The sequence below is a fragment of the Trachinotus anak genome, unplaced genomic scaffold (genome assembly GCF_046630095.1).
Source record: "Trachinotus anak isolate AG129_WGS33_773 ecotype Australia unplaced genomic scaffold, CSIRO_AGI_Tana_v1 ptg000033l, whole genome shotgun sequence".
In the NCBI taxonomy this organism is placed as follows: domain Eukaryota; kingdom Metazoa; phylum Chordata; class Actinopteri; order Carangiformes; family Carangidae; genus Trachinotus; species Trachinotus anak.
In genome coordinates this window covers 1,254,220-1,271,162 of record NW_027273884.1, presented here as the reverse complement: position 1 = coordinate 1,271,162, position 16,943 = coordinate 1,254,220, and the positions used below count along the sequence as shown (strand labels likewise).

Below are 16,943 nucleotides of genomic sequence, written 5' to 3'. Positions count from 1 at the left end.
ATAAATTTGTTGGTGAGCTGTACTTTGAACTGTGGGTTGGCTAAGCAATTTCACATCAGCATCACACTGGGGTCTGATTTACCATTGCACCAAATTATGCAAAACATAACATCTGATATTTGGAATATCTAAAATGACTCCTGAGGCTGTGTTATGTTCGATATGATGCGTTTTGAATTCATGGTGTCCAAGTGTTTATAGTAGAGCTGCAGAATGAATCGAAATTGCAATAAGGCCATGTGCAATATTCAAAATGCAGGAGCTGCAATTTAAAAGTAAAATGTGTTACAACATAGTTGTGCATTGTTACCACCATAAGCCTTGTGGTGCTAAAGAGATGCCCCAGCCTTTTTGGCATGTCGTGCAGCTTTAGTTTACACTGATTCAACCAGCTGCTGCAACGTCAAGAAAATTTGAGACTGCAACTGCTCCCATTCATGCCTCTGACTGGCATTGTCTCCATGACAATAGCATAGTGGGTATTGTAGTATTAAGACCAATGACTTCTCAGACTCAAAGTTGAAACAATTAAAACTCGTGGCCATAACATGAACTGATAGGATTGTGACATTATGTGTGTTTTGATGTTCAGCAACAATGAGGAGCTTGTGGTTGCTTTCTGAAAGATTTCATGTAAACCTCTGAAACTTCTACTGAAAATGCAATTGACCAAAGATTTAATTATCTGCCAAAACATCAAAGTAATAAAACTGATTTGGCTTTTGTTTATTTGCTAGAGAACAAGGATTTTTAACTTGTGGTTGGGAGTACTATAGTGGGATTAGCCTGTCACTTCTAAGGTAACACCGAGCACGGTGCGAGACCAGTTGTTTGGGCCCCAGTGAGTGTGGGACCCGAGGGCAGCTGCTCACTTTGCCCTCGTGGAGTGAGTAGAGACGCCGAGAACACAGAAGTGAAGTAGTTTAGAGTGTCGGACGACGCTAAAACCCCACTGTGGATGGATTTTGTGATTTGCCTTGAACTTGGATTTCCACGCAGATATTTTCCGTCGTTTTGACTTTGAACATTTAACACTTATTTCCACCTGTGAAACTGACAAGTCTTCCCTTGATCCGTAGCTGATTTACTCCTATTCACGCCCACCTGACTGCTGATGTTCTTGTTGTCGATCAACTCCCACTAAACGTCCGTCGTGCTAACTTTGTCCATGCTGAGCGCGGTTTGCAGCCTCTGTCAGGAGGGGTTGACGAAAATCATTTTTCCCCCTCTCACTCCAATGTCACCTTGGCTGTCGCGCTGACTTGAATTCCTTTTGGAACGGGAGTGAATTCTGGGAAGTGACAGTGGAGATTGCTAATCCGTCAGAATGATTTGGTGACAGGCGAAAGTGCTAATCCTCCCACGTTATTCAGTGCCAGTGAGGACCGCCTAATCCCTCGCTGAGGGTCTGATGTAAAGAGAGATGACGCTAACTAAACGGCTCTCTAGGAAAATGACAGGAGGGTCTGGGAGCGGGTTCATGCTTGCAGCACACACTGATATTAACATGGCCAATATTTACTGCTGCTTTCATAAATATCTTTTGACTCTAAGCCAGAAACTTCTTTTATGTGCTGGCTGACAGCAGAGTGGAGAGACATTTGGTTCCTTTGGTGAATAGGAGTCATGACTCTGGGAATCACAGGCTTCTGTGAGATTTAAAAACCTTCAGGAGACGTTTCTCAAACTTATTTTTGGCTGAAATTTAGATTTTCTTTTAGCTTGAAACCTGACTTAAATTTCAAATATGATATCAAGTTTGAGTGATGCGCGATCATTAATAAGAGATTACCACGACTGATTAAAAACCTAACTCAAGTGGACTTGTCAAAATAGATTTCTTCGTTCGACACGCACTGAATGTTTAGTTCATCTTTTCTCATCTAAAAGAAACGTGGTTACTGAGTGAAGTCTTAAGTGCAAATGATGCTGTTGCAACTTATTTCTCTCACTCCCTGCCTAAATACAAACTGATCTGAAGCCAGTGAGAACATGTTACGGCTTTGGCACCAAACGTCCACGAGTTCAAACATCTGTCTGAGAAAGTAGCTGCTGCAGAGATCAACACAGCATTCAGGCTTTCATCAGATTCTTGTTATTAATAATTGCTAGCGGGCAAAATTACTTCCTAGAAATGTGGAGCTGAATACAGAGAAAATATCTGGTCCCATGCTGACACAGTTGGTAAGTGGAGGAGACTTTCCAAGGAATGAGAGGAGTGTAATTCCTAAGACAAAAAAATTGGGAGTGAGAGCACATTATAATCACAAATCCCTTGGCAGCTAGTAGGAAGCAACCAATTTCTAAAACTAGTATCAATTATAGAGCTGACAGGAGTATCTTGCTTTGGTTTCAGATTCCTAATGTACAGAAAATATCAATTGAAGTTATTTATCTTTAAATTTGGATATTATAAATCAACCGACCCAGTGCTAGTGCGCTGAAGGGATGAGTTAGATGTCCTCACACACTATTTCTGAGGTAATCACCTAATTATTAGCACTCTCATGCAATAGCATAGTTAACTGCAGGTCTCTCATTCATGGGGATGACTCATCTTTTCTTACCGAATGAGGTCTGAAGCTGGGAGGGCTGAGCCTGAGATTTTTGACAAAATATGTCTAAAAATATCTCTGATTGCAGAGCATGCAGGTACGAACAGACATAATTAAAGGAATAGACAGAAGTTTTGGGACATAAGCTTAATCCCTCTGTTGTTGTGAGTTAGATGAGAAGATGAACACCACTCTTGAGTCTGTCTGTAAAATATGAATCTACAACTGCAACAACCGTTAGCTTAGCTTAGCATAAAAAGTGGAAACAGCAAGCCTGGGTCTGTCCAAAAGGTAAGAAAATCCAGCTTGTACTACCTCAGAGGCTCAGTAATTAACATGTTATATCTTGTTTACTTCATCTGTTCAAACACCGATGTGTAAAATTATAATTGGTAGTTTTGTGGGCTGTGGGGTGATATCCGGAACTATTCCCTGACCAGGAGCAGCGTTTTGCTGCTTATTGCCTCTTGTTGCAGACAAGAGTCTGGAAATCAACGGCCAAAATTGTCCGTTGCATAACCTCCCATAATTAAACAAATGAGACACAAGGTGTTTATTGGTTTGTTCATTCAATTTGTGAGGTACAGCTAGGCAGATTTCAGCTCGTTTCCCCTAGTCTTTATGCTAAGCTAAGCTAACAGCCTCCTGGTTCTAGCTTCATTTGAGAGTGGTGTTTATCTTCTCATCTAACTCTGAACAAGAAAGCAAGTGTTCTGTTTTATCTGTGAAAAATACTACTACTGTAAAATACTATTTAATTACTTTTAAATTATTCATAAAAAAAATAGGAATGACTATTTTGGATGTTGACTTGGTGCCAATATATGTTGCCTTATGACTTGAAATGTAATTATTTTCAATAAACCATCTTTAGTGTAAGAGTTAATGAAAAAATGACCTTATGCTTGCCTGTTTTCTTTCTCAGTAATTGAATCTAGCTGTTCTAAGTGACTCTTATCAAAGCTTCAGTTCTTAAAAACACAACACAGTGACGAGATGTAGTCTGTTATTCATGTTGCACTTTAAGTAAATAAAAATGCATTATTTATGAGTTTCCATGCTCTTTTCAAATGAGAGATCTTTCCATTGTTCTCATTTCCTCTGAAATCCTGAAAACCATCTGTTGAATCTTAAAATCAAGGATGGACCTTAATCAATACATGGGATCAATACTAGCACCATATAAATGCAACAGGCTCCTACTAGGACAGTACTAATGCCTCCCCTGAGTTTTGTGGCAAACATAAAAATGTTGACAAGAGACCGTCTAACATCAGCAGGCTCTTTTTCCCCCTTTTATTTTTAGAGATAAGGACTTGATGTAAGTTAACACTTGACCTTTTAAAGTGGTGACGTCTCTCTGCCGTTGTGGTTTGGCGTCATCTGAAATTGAAAGTTTTGGAGTTAGCCACAGGAGCTCCTTCGCCTTTTTTAAATTGTGACTCATGTGTTGCATTGTGTGTAGGATAAAACCTTGTATGTGGGCTATTTTGGTGTTTTTAATATGGTTGTTAGGATTTCACACAAGCTCAACAGAAGATAATCCAGACCCCTACCCCAGCTGCAGTAAGCCTTGGATGGCTACAAACTGCTGAAAGAAACTTGGAACTGAAAAATAACGCTGCTTTGAAACACATTACATGGAACTTGTTTGCAGAAGATAACATTATTAGAAAGGGTGCAGGAAAAATCTGGTGTAATATACTCGGACAAATCCTATTTTGGTGAATGGGGAAAAGGGCCTGTGAATCAGTGGTGGTATACATATACCATGAAAAATGGATGAGTTCTACCTCCTGAGACTAAAATTAGACAGAAATTTAATATGGCGAGTGTCCTTCAAGTAACACTGTGGTTTATGAGCAACAACAAGGGAGAGAGGGTGAGAAAAATATGCTATTCTACACAACACTTGCCAAGCTAGGTAGGGAAACGTAATGCCAGTCGACACACTGTGGAAAATCTGATTATTCCTTTTGCTGTAAACCTAAGCAGCCATCGAAATGAAGCAATGGTGGCTTTTGAAGTAATCATTTCACATGATATGATTACTGTGTGACTGTCCTTCAATGAAAACGGTGCTGAGATATAATACAAAGTGCCATAAAGGATAAATGTACAATGTAGTATGAATATTGATGCTTATTTTCCAGTGCCATTATCTGCAGATTTGAGAGTGTCCATGTTAATGTTTGGGGGGGGGGGGGGGGGGAGATTTAAAGTGGTAACACTTGGCAAGCAGCTGATAGATTGGCTACTTAACTAGTTCATTAATTAATGAGGAAGGACCTTAATGGACTTTTTGGCCCTTTAGCTTGTGGAAGAAGGCTGCAGAGCATAAAATCATTTATTAATGACTTGCATTTAAAAGTGCAGGTTAAATGTCTTATTAATTTATCAATTTAAGTTCTTTTATTCATGTATTACTGTAAATCACTAACTCTTAAACTACTCCTAACCTTCCCTAAAGTTTTTTTGTTGCCTAATGGTGGATTCATAACATTGCAGGCTTCATCTCTTATTAAAGTAGAGTAATGTTTTCATGCAGTCATATTTGTCCTTTACATACATGCTTGTTATGGCTTAATTCAGGCATTTACGGAGGGCAACACAATGTTCACATGATATTTGGCCTCTGGCACAAGCGAGAGCGTCGTCACTGCGGAGAACAGCAGTCCGTTGGAAATAATATGCAGGGGGAGGAGTGTTCTGCTTCCTCACAAGCTGAATCAGGGATGGATTATTTTGCCTTCATTAATGACCATTGTCAGTGCAGGCGACAAATGCCCCCTCTTCTCACGCATGCATTACATAATTTATTTTTAGTTTGTTTAACATTTCTACTTTCTAATGTTCAACTGAGCCTGAGCTTAAATTGACAAGATGTTCAACTGCATTAATTAAGTCGTAAATTTGATATCGTGGATGCCTTTGCAAACAGTTTTATTACTATCTACACGGGCAGGAGAGCAACCTTAGCGTCCTCTGGAGTTACTGTAGATGCACATGATGAATCTAAGTCCAGTATCCTCTCTTTCTTTCCTGCTCTCCTGTCTCTCCCAGCCCAACCGGTCCAGGCAGATGGCCGCCCAAGGTTTCTGCCTCTTAAAAGGAAGTTTTTGCTTGCCACCATCGCTAAGTGCTTGCTCTTGGTGGGAATTGTTGGGTCTCTGTAAATAATACTCTAAAGAGAAGGTCTAGACCTCCTCTATTTGAAAACTGCCTTGCGATAACTTCTGTTATGAGCTGTTATTATATTAATAATATTGATGTGACTTGACTATTCAGTCCCTTTAGACCAGTTTTGGTCTCCAGTATGTGGCTCTTTAGCTGCTAAGTGCTCCACTATGTTCATCACATAGCTGCTAAGTGTGTTACTTTTGCTACCATTTAGTTTAATGCATGTGGTTGAAATACAAAGCTGGAAATTTAGCAATATTGCTGGTATAATTTTATTTTATTTTATTTTATTTTACAGTGATCTTAATAAGGCAAACATAGCATGAATTTAATTTCTCTCCATATGTATCTGTTAATCTGAAGGCATTCAATTCAGACTTCTGCTGTGTTGAAAGTGTTTCCTAAATGTTACAAAGTCCGATCTGCTAAGATTGCCATCATAACCTTCATATTAAAGTTATTTATTCAGTCATGAGACCATCTTGTAAAACTGCTATCACATCTATGCCACAAGGAGCATGTCTGAAAGGGCCTTAAATTCACATTCCAAAATGTGACCAGCAGGATATACTGGCACAAGCTGTTGTGACATAATTCAACTGGTGGAGGAACGTAATGCTCACATTATTCATGTCCACAGCATGGACGCTGTGTCACAGCCTGTGTCAGTGTTTATGCTCTTTGTTTCAGTACTGAAGGCTGTGGTGTGGAAGCACCACGCCGCCTCTCCCTCTTTCTATCAGTATGAGCAAACACTGTCTAAGTATTAACTGGACTTTTCTAAATCCAGAGACTGCGGGGTAAAGCAACATCCCTTGTGAGCCTGCAGCACAGCAGACATACAACAAGCCACATGGTGGAAGACAGGATACACTGTTGATGGCTCAACACGGCATCGCTTCAGAGGAAACATGGCCAGTGGTGCAGAAAGGAGCTGTTTAATTGGCAGAGTTTGAATGCACAAGCACTAATTAGCCAAGAAGAACACGGTTCAACTTCCGAATCCCAAGAGCATCCTGAAAACTCCGCTGACATTTTGCACTCTGCGGGGTGGTCAGCGGGTGTGCAGCATGCCGTAATTTCCAGAATAGAAAATGCATTTGGCTTGTTAGTATTTGTTTTGAATACACAGTGAATTATCATTAAAATGAGCTCAGACTACACTGAAAGTATAAAGTATTAGGAAAGCCTTTCTGGTGCTTTTGCACAATTTACATTTCAGCAGTCTTAAAGCTTAGGTCATGTTGCTCCTCTGCTTCTTTTTCTCTACATCTTCTATAATGGTATGGACATAAAAAAGGGAAATCAGAAGGGATTTTTTTGATGAACAGGATATGTATCCCTCATGTTTTGTTAATTCTCTGTTCAAAACAGGCTCCCTCTTTGCATTAGCATCAAATTCTGTGTAAAACACTGCTAGCGTGTTGTAAATGCAATTTGCACGCACATTTGTTTGTGTGTAAATACACAGAGGCAAAAAGTATGATTGGTTTAATGATATGTCCTTTCAGGTCAATTATCACGCAAAGTATGTCATGTTATATGCTCACACTGAGGCAATCATCGCCTACATGTGAACTCTCATGTGAAATAATTCCATTATTCATGCCACTATACCATTTTTGGAAATGAAAGAAGCCAGACCATCAGGCCTGTGTTTAATATTTCAAGGGAAAACAAGGATGAATGACTACTTTACAGTTTTTATGACTCCACTGATCCAAAGTGACAAATTAAAACTTAGAGGAAATACATGCTTTTTTTTAAATGAGCAAACAAGTGTAAAATGTGCATTAAACTTCTTTGCAGAGGTTGTTGTAAGATTTATGTTATAGATAATAATGGCTTCCTTCCAAGGAGCTGGGTGGGAAATAATTGCAGCCATGTAAATGAATTCAAAGCCTCATGTTTGCAAGGCTGGGCGAAGAGGAGAGAGGATTTATAGTAGAGATTATTATGCACCCTAGCTACAAAAATGACCTATGCTCTCAAACCTCTAACCACACATATTATGATAACTTTGCTAATAACATTATCTTAAAGTTGCTGCACTGCAGATAGCACTGATTTAACGGACACCAAAGTAAAATAAAAGTGTCGAGTACAATTCTATCAATAAAATTCACGTCCTCCTCGGTCTTGAATTTATTTGCTCCGCTCCTGTCAAAGGCCACAGGTTTGGAAAGTGGCGTGATAATGAACAGGGATTTAATGGTGCTTGTCTTGACAGATATGCCCACAGATTAAAATCAACATGCGCATAGAGCATCGCTTGAGTATTATGGAGATCTCCTGGAAGAGCTGTAATCAGTTTCTCTAGCTTTACTTTACTTGGTTAAAATCACATTAGAAATCACAGTCAACCCAAGCAAACAAGGGTTTTATCTAATCTCGTAAGCATGGCTTTCCTCATTTCTTCATGTATTTCTGCTTTATCTTATACTCTGCTCTCATATTTTTCCCTCTTCTCGCTCTCGCACTCACAGTGACTCATGCATCACCCTACAGCTCCTTTTCGGCTGTCAGATTTTCTACAGTTTCACTGTGACTCTAATCCAATTCAGAACCAAATCCCAAAATGCCCAAAACGGCTGCCCTTCTCAATGACCCCCCTCACCATTACCATTTACCCAGAATTCTGTGGGATCTTGTATGTTTTCCATCTTGCCCATGACACGCTTGGCTCCAAGTGTTTCTAAAAATATGGCCAAGCTCAAAGGGAGAGTAGATATGGCCACTACAGTACTGTATGTGTGCCACCTAGGTCAGCCTGGGTCATGCTATGAAAGCCGTAGCTCTATACAAATAGGTCAGAGGGTAGAGTCATACAGTATGGCAGTGAAGCGCCATCGATAACTTCAAGCCCGTGAATTGCATGAATAATTTTTGGCACTATAATATTATCACCATATTGTGTTGATGTTGTGAACCTGTTAGCAAACAGTTTATTTACTCATCTCGCATGGAGCATAGACATGGATGTTCATTTGAAGATGTGTTTCTGTCCCTCTAACAGAAACAAAGTTCAGTATCCACTCTTGTTCTAACTTTGTTTTGGTCCCCACCAACTATTCAGCTAAAGGTCTCGCTCTTTAGATGCTAAATGTGTTTGGTGCTGGGAAGGTAGCATACAGTGAGTTTATCTAAAAAACTGTTTGCAATAAATTGTGGCTGGAAACAATGTTGATGAAAGGTGATGATTATATAAAAGGAAAAACTGTGGGACATAAAACCAAAACAATGGGTCAAAAGAAGCTAACATGCTAAAATGTGCACCTAACAAATGTACCTTAAATATTCACGCTTCTTATTGCTCTATTTTGCGAAATGCCCCACTATGCTTACTAGCTAGTTGCTAGGTTTATCAAAGTAAAAAAACAACAAAAAAAAAACCAACAGCTGCCTGCTGTGGCTGCAAACGTTGTTGGTAAGTAAAAACTGTGGGACACACAACCAAAACAATGAGCTGAAAGTCACTCAAATGTTCCTTAGCACCAGGGGGAACTGTTGTAATTACTGTAATTACCTGTTGGTTCGTCTCTATAACCAACACCTGACATATAGGTTATCACTTTCTCCATTGTTATATAAAATAGTGCAGTTTTAAAATATCGTTTAAATATCTGCAAGAGTGTAAAACTTTTGTAAAACTCTAGTTAATTACTGCAAATAAATTAGATCACAGAGTAGCCTACAAATTTGGCACCCTTTTAGTGTTTCATGTAATTATGCCTCTTAGTGTTTCTTAAATTTCTCATGAACTAGCAGCTTCCTGTTCTTACTGCTTAACATGTTGGAAGTGATTTTTGTCCCCATCTGCCTTTCACTCCTTCCACCACCTGTCATTGCCAGAAAGCCTGAAAAGATTTAGCTCCATTTTGCTGTAAAAACAGAGCCTTTGTCAAAACAAGCTAACTAATCTCCGGCTAATTCTGACCAGGTGCCAGACAACACATAACTGAGTAGAAGAATCCAAAACCATTTTTTTCAGCAGTGACCTAAACTTATTTATTTTAATCCGACCAATTTTTGAAGATGAGACTTAGTGTTGCTAAAATGCTTGTTAGAGTTTAGGGATTTGCCATTGTTGAATTACTTATTTCAACAATAAAATAGAATAGGATATTTGTTTCTCCATCATTTTGCATTCTTATAAACCACTGGCCTATAAACAAACACTTAAAGGACCTTTATCAAATATCATTAGGTCATTGTGAGGACATGGAAACAGGTCTTAAAGGCAAACAACTGAAAGCCCAGAGAAAGAAGGCAGTGGGAGGACAGTGGGCTCTGTAAGCTAGATATGGATTGGGACATCAAACAGACTGCTGGACTTCAGGAGAATCAAAGCTACATCATTTTTCAAGGTTATATACTTGCACAAGTGCCGAAATAGTATTTTAATCCAAGGACATGATTTACAGTCTTTGAGGAATCATCTTTATTTTATCAGTGTCTGCTTTGTGAAACCTGGATCAGGACAGATTTTGATTTGTGATATTTACTCTAAATGTGTCAGTTTTTTCGGAGGCTTTAAAATGCAGAATATTCTTTTTTTAAAAATCTATTTACAGCTGAGAAAATGAGATTTATTATTGGCCTGTCATAAAAGCTGAACTTAATTTACCTTTTAAAGTTTAACTATGGAGCGAAAAAGGAAAGAAGCAGCCCAGCAGAGCAATACCCATTTTTATCATGTGCTTTTTCTGCTATGAGCTTAAATAACTCAGGAGGCTGTAGTGTTTTCTCTGCGCACGGCCATGTTACGACTGCATGTTGAGTGCCACACAACTCTCCAACAGATCACCCAACCAGTTCCCCACTGCAGCAACAGACAACTGGACTGTAATTATTAAACACAGAGACAGGCAGGAACAGAGGCTGACGGGTAAAGGCAGACTGATAAATACACAAAGACAGAAGCTGGCTTGTAGACGGATAATAAGGTAGACAGACAGAGATAGTTACCAGAGCACCAGATGGATGGGCAACAAGACAGGTCGACAAATAGCAAGGCGGTCAGAATGACAGCTTGGAAACACCTTAAACTAGGCTCCGCTATACCAATGAAACTCAATATCCAGGAATGTTTTCAATTTGTGTGCTCTCTCAATGCGAGGACTAAAGGAATATGATAAAACGTCACCCTCATTATTCTGGTTCCTCCTTTTTTTTTTCATTAATTTGATTGGCAGACTACACAGAGCGGATGGGAGTAAGGGTTTGTAGTTGCTGTGGCAACGGCCTGCTCTTTGTTAAAGGCTACATTCCTGGCATCTGATGTGTCTGCGCTGCGATCGATAAAAACCCAGCCTGCAGGGACTGATGAGCAGACCGGGGCTTTTGCAGGACTGGGGAGAGAAAAGGAGTTAGGCGGAAGATGTGTGAACAGGAGGACGGAGAGATAAAGCAGCGATAGAAAGAAGAGGGAAAAGAGGAGAGATGTGGAGATGCTAGTAGTGCAGCTGCTGAGCCGGGCGGAGGGGTGAGTGCTGTAGGAAAGAGAAAAAGAGAGTGTGTGTGTGTGTGTGTGCTCCACGGCTCCTTCTGCCTCATCCTCGGCTATTTTCTGAATGTCACTCACTTCACTATCAAAGTAAGGTGTGTGTCTGTCTGAGTGCTCATCATCTCCTTACCTTGGCAGGATTTTGCTTTGCAGTGATTGACAAGCAGTCAGAAAGCTTTTTAAAAGCGCCTTTCATATTTCTGGCATTTTTCTGTGCCTTTATGATAGTGCATTCAAATTTCCACCACTCACAGATGTGTCTTACGTTTTACACACCTAATAGGCAAAGATAGCCATGAGCAGAATACAGATACAACTGGTAATGAGGCAATTATGGTCAGCTTCTCTGTCTGCATCGCCATCTGTCAATTCAACAACCTGTGGCTGTGAGGAGGTAGTTTTCCTGTTTTCTTTTTTTTTTCTGTCAATGGCTGTGCCATCCCGAGCTGTGGAGAGGCATGGAACATAATGTTTTACAGTTGAACTCTCTCCCTCATTACCCTGCCATTATCTCTTCTCTCCGTTACACCCCCCTCCCCAAGAGCAGCAGCTGGGAGTTGGAGCCACATTTCACTGAGTGTATGAACAACATGTAAAAAGAAACTTCTGAACATAAACTAATGAGCCACAAAGTCATCCTAATTTTATTTGTGAGTTTTCACATGTAAAGTGCAATTATCCTGTTATGTAGAGCTGAAAGTGCTGCCACAACAAAACACTTTTATCATCATCAGCTGTCAATGCCTTTGCTACAGAGGTGGCTGCAGCAGTGTTACTCCAGACTGGGACTCAGCCTGTGAGTAATGTGCAAACATTAAAAATAAAACAGGTTGAACGCAAGATCAAATTTGACTTATTTCTGTTGTAAAGCCGGGTCCTTACAGCAACAGAAGTAATCTAAGTATGTAGATTATAAAGAAGCCTTAATTTACAATAACAAGCAGCAAAATGGAAACCAGAGGAGCAATAAAGCAGTGAAGCAAATAGAAGCTGTTGGGAGGATTATGTAAATGTATGCATCTGTTATTTTTTTCAGAGTTTCTGTGTTTATCACTTGCTTCTTTCTTATTGACTATTAAATATTAAACACCTTAATCCATATTGATGCTTAAGCACAACATCTTTGCGATAAATAGAGAAATTCAGTGTATTCAGAGCCACATGAAACAATGAGCCAGTGGTTACTTATTAAGGAGTCATATATATTTGTTTCCATTCATCCTACTGGGGATACGTGTGCCTGACAAATGCTGCTGTAATCTCTGTGGACTGACGTATAGAAGCAAACACAAGCTCACATTTCATTTCCAATTTTGAGTTTGTATTTTAGTTGGAATACTTGCCACAATTTCCATTTGGTACCCCCAACCCACCTACAGACACACACATATATGTATACTTGTGTACTGTAGACACCATTATCTGTGGTATGAAATATACAGTCACAAACATGCAGGCACAACAAATCCACACGGGTATTTGGCCTCACTGCACTCTAACGGGGGTCATCTCTCCTCGTCGAGCCAAGGCATCTTCCATCCTCATAAAACATCTCCAGTTAGCCTGCAACCTTTTGTGCTAACACAGTGATGAACGTTCACATTTTTCTGCAGCTGATATTTCTCTTGCTGTGTCTTGTCCTGCTGTGAGTTTAATTCCATTACATCCCCAGTGCCAGGAAAAGGGACAGTTCATTAAGAGAGAAAAGACTTGGCAGTTTAAGCAGACATGAAGTGCACAAGGTTGAAAATGAAAGAAGGTGGGTGGCGAGCAGGGGGGGTACAGTCTGAGTTTATTTTAACATACTCTACATTTCTTGTTCATGAATTGTGTCTTGCAGTGCTTGTTCGTGATGGTGCTCTGTATGGACAAGAAGCTGTGCCATGACAGAGGGCAACGTGGGTAAAAGAGACATGCGACACCCAGCCCCGCACCACTGCCACCTCATCCTGGGCGGGGCCTTGCTGCTTCTCCTGGCCAGCTCAGCCCTGAGCTGCCCCGCCCGATGTGAGTGCTCTGCCCAAAGCAAGTCGGTTAGTTGCCACCGGAAGCGCCTGCCCACCATCCCTGAAGGCATCCCCATTGAGACGCGCGTCCTGGACCTCAGTAAGAACAAACTACGCATCATCACGCCAGACAACTTCTCCTCATTCCAGCAGCTGGAGGACCTGGACCTCAGCGACAACCTGATCAGCGTGGTCGAGCCGGGCTCGTTTCGCTCTCAGCTTGCTCTCCGCTCGCTCAACTTCCGCAGCAACTTGCTTCAGCTGGTTCCTGCTGGTGTGCTTTCAGGCCTGACCAACCTCACCCGTCTTGACCTGAGCCACAACCGACTGGTGGTCCTCTTGGATCATGCCTTCCAAGATCTGCGCAGGTTGACATCCCTGGAGGTGGGTGATAATGAACTGGTTTTCATCTCTCAGCGGGCTTTTACAGGATTACTTGGACTCCAGAGTCTGACCCTGGAACGTTCCAATCTGACCGTGGTCCCTACCGATGCTCTGGCACATCTGCACAGTCTGGTTGAACTGCGCATGCGCTACCTGAGCATTAGTTTTCTAAAGCCTTTTTCCTTTAAGAGGTTATCTCGTCTCCGCCGACTGGAGATTGATTACTGGCCCTGGCTGGACTCACTGCCTCCCCTCTCACTGCACGGACTCAACCTCACAATGTTGTTCATAACCAACACTAACCTGTCTGCCTTCCCTGGCGCAGTGCTGCGCAACCTGCCCTACCTCACACATCTCAACTTGTCCTACTGCCGCATCCAGCACATCCATCAGGGAGAGCTGGGCCAACTCCCACACCTGCTGGAGCTCCGCCTACAAGGGGCTCAGCTGGTTTCTATCGAGCCCTTTGCTTTTGTGGGCCTCAAATCTTTACAGCTACTGGATGTGTCACGGAACCGCCTGGACTCTCTGGAGAGGGGAGTGTTTGCCTCACCAGACAGCCTCCAGAGGCTTTGTCTGGGTGGAAATCCATTAGTGTGTGACTGCAGATTGCTTTGGCTCCTCAATAGCCACAAGCCCCCCTCTTTGCAGATTCTGGATGTCCAGCCTGAGTGCAGTGCCCCCGAGCACCTCCTGGGGAAAACTCTGCGTGACCTCAGGGAGCCTCTGGTGTCCAGGTACATGACCTGCACCAAGCCACGAATTGGACCCAACACGACACAGCTGCTGATGGCTGATGAGGGTCAGCCGGCCCGCCTGAGCTGCATGGCAGAGGGAGCACCTCGGCCCTCTGTGGTCTGGATTACACCTCACAGACGCTACATCACAGCCAAGAGCAGTGGTAGGGTGGAAGTCCAACCAGATGGTACCCTGGAGATCAAGGCAGCGGAGCTGCATGACAGCGGGGTGTACTTATGTATTGCCAGTAACCCTGCTGGCAATGCTAGCCTGTCAGCCTCTTTAGCTGTGAAGAGCCTGGGCATTGGGGACAGATCTCACTATAGCAACAGGAGCTCAAACTATCTGACAGACTCTAACAGCACATGGGGGAATGGGACAGTACTGTACAACATGACAGTCCCCATAGACATTAAGACTATCATTATATCTACAGCCATGGGCTGCCTGTCCTTCTTAGGTGTGGTCATATTCTGCTTCCTGCTTCTGTTCGCCTGGAGCCGAGGGAAAGGACGTCATAAGAGCAACTTTGATATCGAATATGTCCCTCGTAAATCTAATGGGGCAGCGGCCGACGTGACAGAAACAAGTGGCCCGAGACGGGTCAACATGAAAATGATCTGAAAATTATGCAGACTGACGCATATGATAACAACGTCAACAACACAGTGCACACATATCAGCTGAAAAAAAATGTTTTTTCTATGACACAGTGGATTTGTGACAAAAAGAACGTGATGTACTACTATAGTGGGTGTCAATATGACGGTGATCTAGTGATAAAGTGGACATGTGAATATAAAAGTGATATATGAAACTGTGGACGTGTTTATATGAAATAATGTTCTCATACAGTACATTGAATATAATACTATAACCAACATATCAATATGGGAGTGATATAGTGCTGCACTTGGCATGTGTTTCAGTGGTGATGTGATGAGTAATGATGTTGTCGACTCACCATGACATCAAGGTGGAGGAGGGAGCCGCTGGGAGTGACAGGGGACACCTTCGCGTGGCAGTAGAGCTATCATCGCTGCAACATGTCAGGACTAAATTGTCTAATACCCATCTTAGCTGCAGTATGAAAGGTGTGTGTTGTGTTCATGTGTGCGCGCATGTGTGTGTGTGTGTGTGTGTGTGTGTGCATCAGTGTGCGCATGTTGCATTCGTGTGTTTCTTTGTGCATGTGCACGCATTGCCTTTCTTGTTGGATGGAACAATTAAAATGAATGATCGGGTCCAAAGCATTTTTCCAGGCCTTTGTTCTTGTTCGGTCACTGGAACAACAGTGTTGTCGCTGTTGAGTTGAACAGAGGATTATCTATGTTTGTATGCAAAATCATAATTATCATATTCAAGAGTAATGCTGCATAAATTTTGAAATAGGTCAACATCCCCCTTGGAATGACTCCAACATTAGATGGGGATTTTTCTAAACTCAAGGAAATGTTAAAACCACACACACACACACACACACACACACACACACACACACACACACACACACACACACACAGTAGTTACAGTGTGAAGCCAGAGCTTTGTCTTTACTACAAAGCTCACTATCCTGAGAAATAGCAGTGGTCTGTGGTGTTATTGCTCCGGAAAGGCTTCCAGCTATAGAAATGGCATGTTAAACCCATTTTATAACATAATAAATCATGGGCAGATTTTCCTGCCAGACAAATCCCTTGATATGATATAAAAGAGTCGGTGACCAGACACAATGGCAAAGATTTACTGGCTGGTGCCCTCTTTGGGACAAGACAAAGTTGAGGTTCACAGATTTATAGGTTGAATTTCTCCCCTCTTGCATTTTTCTTTGATCGCACCACTTCAAGCTAGCGTGTCCAGGTTCTTCCCTGGGGCGCCAAGGAGTTCTGGGTATTTAATAGATGGCAATTTGAAAGTTGTAGTGGAATCTTGTATTGTTTAGTTGTTTTTTTTTTGTTTTGTTTTTTTTTTTGTTGAAGATGTTTTAAATGTTTAGAAAAAAAGTTAATTAAGGGCAATTCTTTGTATTGCAGGGACGTGGGTGTTCAACTTGTGTGATCCTGTTGTGATAAAATGTTCAAGGTTGTATAATTGTTTTCATATGACAAATTTATGGGTATATTTTCAAATTGAAATAAATCTTAATCATACCCCTAAGATTGTAGTTCTAGTAGTTTAAATTTGTTTAGTGACTTTGCAGTGACCTGAATATGTTTTAAATCATTTATATATTATTGTATTACTATACCATTCATTATTTCTAATTCTAATATCACCATGATATTTAAAAAATATCCCTTAAGTAACCGATTATATTTCTCTGTCACTAAGTATTGTGTTAATACAGTACAGTCCTGACTTTACTGACTTTGCCCTGTTTTTTTCCCTTTATATCATGTCATATAGTAAACATGTTGTTGTAGCTATTCAGTGGGTTTATGGCATTTTCCCTCACGTGGTCGGGAAATATGGTGAGGATTTGATTTGTCTGTTTAGGTTTTCTCCTTGCAGTTTTTACAGATGACTCTATGTGTCCTGTCCGAAAAGGTAAAAGAGCTCATAAAAGAAAAAGTG

At 41.3% G+C, this 16,943-nt stretch overlaps 1 protein-coding gene across 1 annotated transcript in view; it reads left to right on the top strand.

Annotated features, from left to right (window-relative positions):
* The window catches only part of lingo2b (leucine rich repeat and Ig domain containing 2b), a 33,060-nt gene extending 16,328 nt beyond the window's left edge, over positions 1-16,732 (top strand). The window contains exon 2 of the mRNA XM_071471214.1: positions 13,082-16,732. Coding sequence (XP_071327315.1) covers positions 13,125-14,993 — 1,869 coding nt within the window. The 5' untranslated portion in view covers positions 13,082-13,124 and the 3' untranslated portion in view covers positions 14,994-16,732. The remainder of the gene's footprint in view (positions 1-13,081) is intronic.
* The last annotated feature ends 211 nt before the right edge of the window (positions 16,733-16,943 follow it).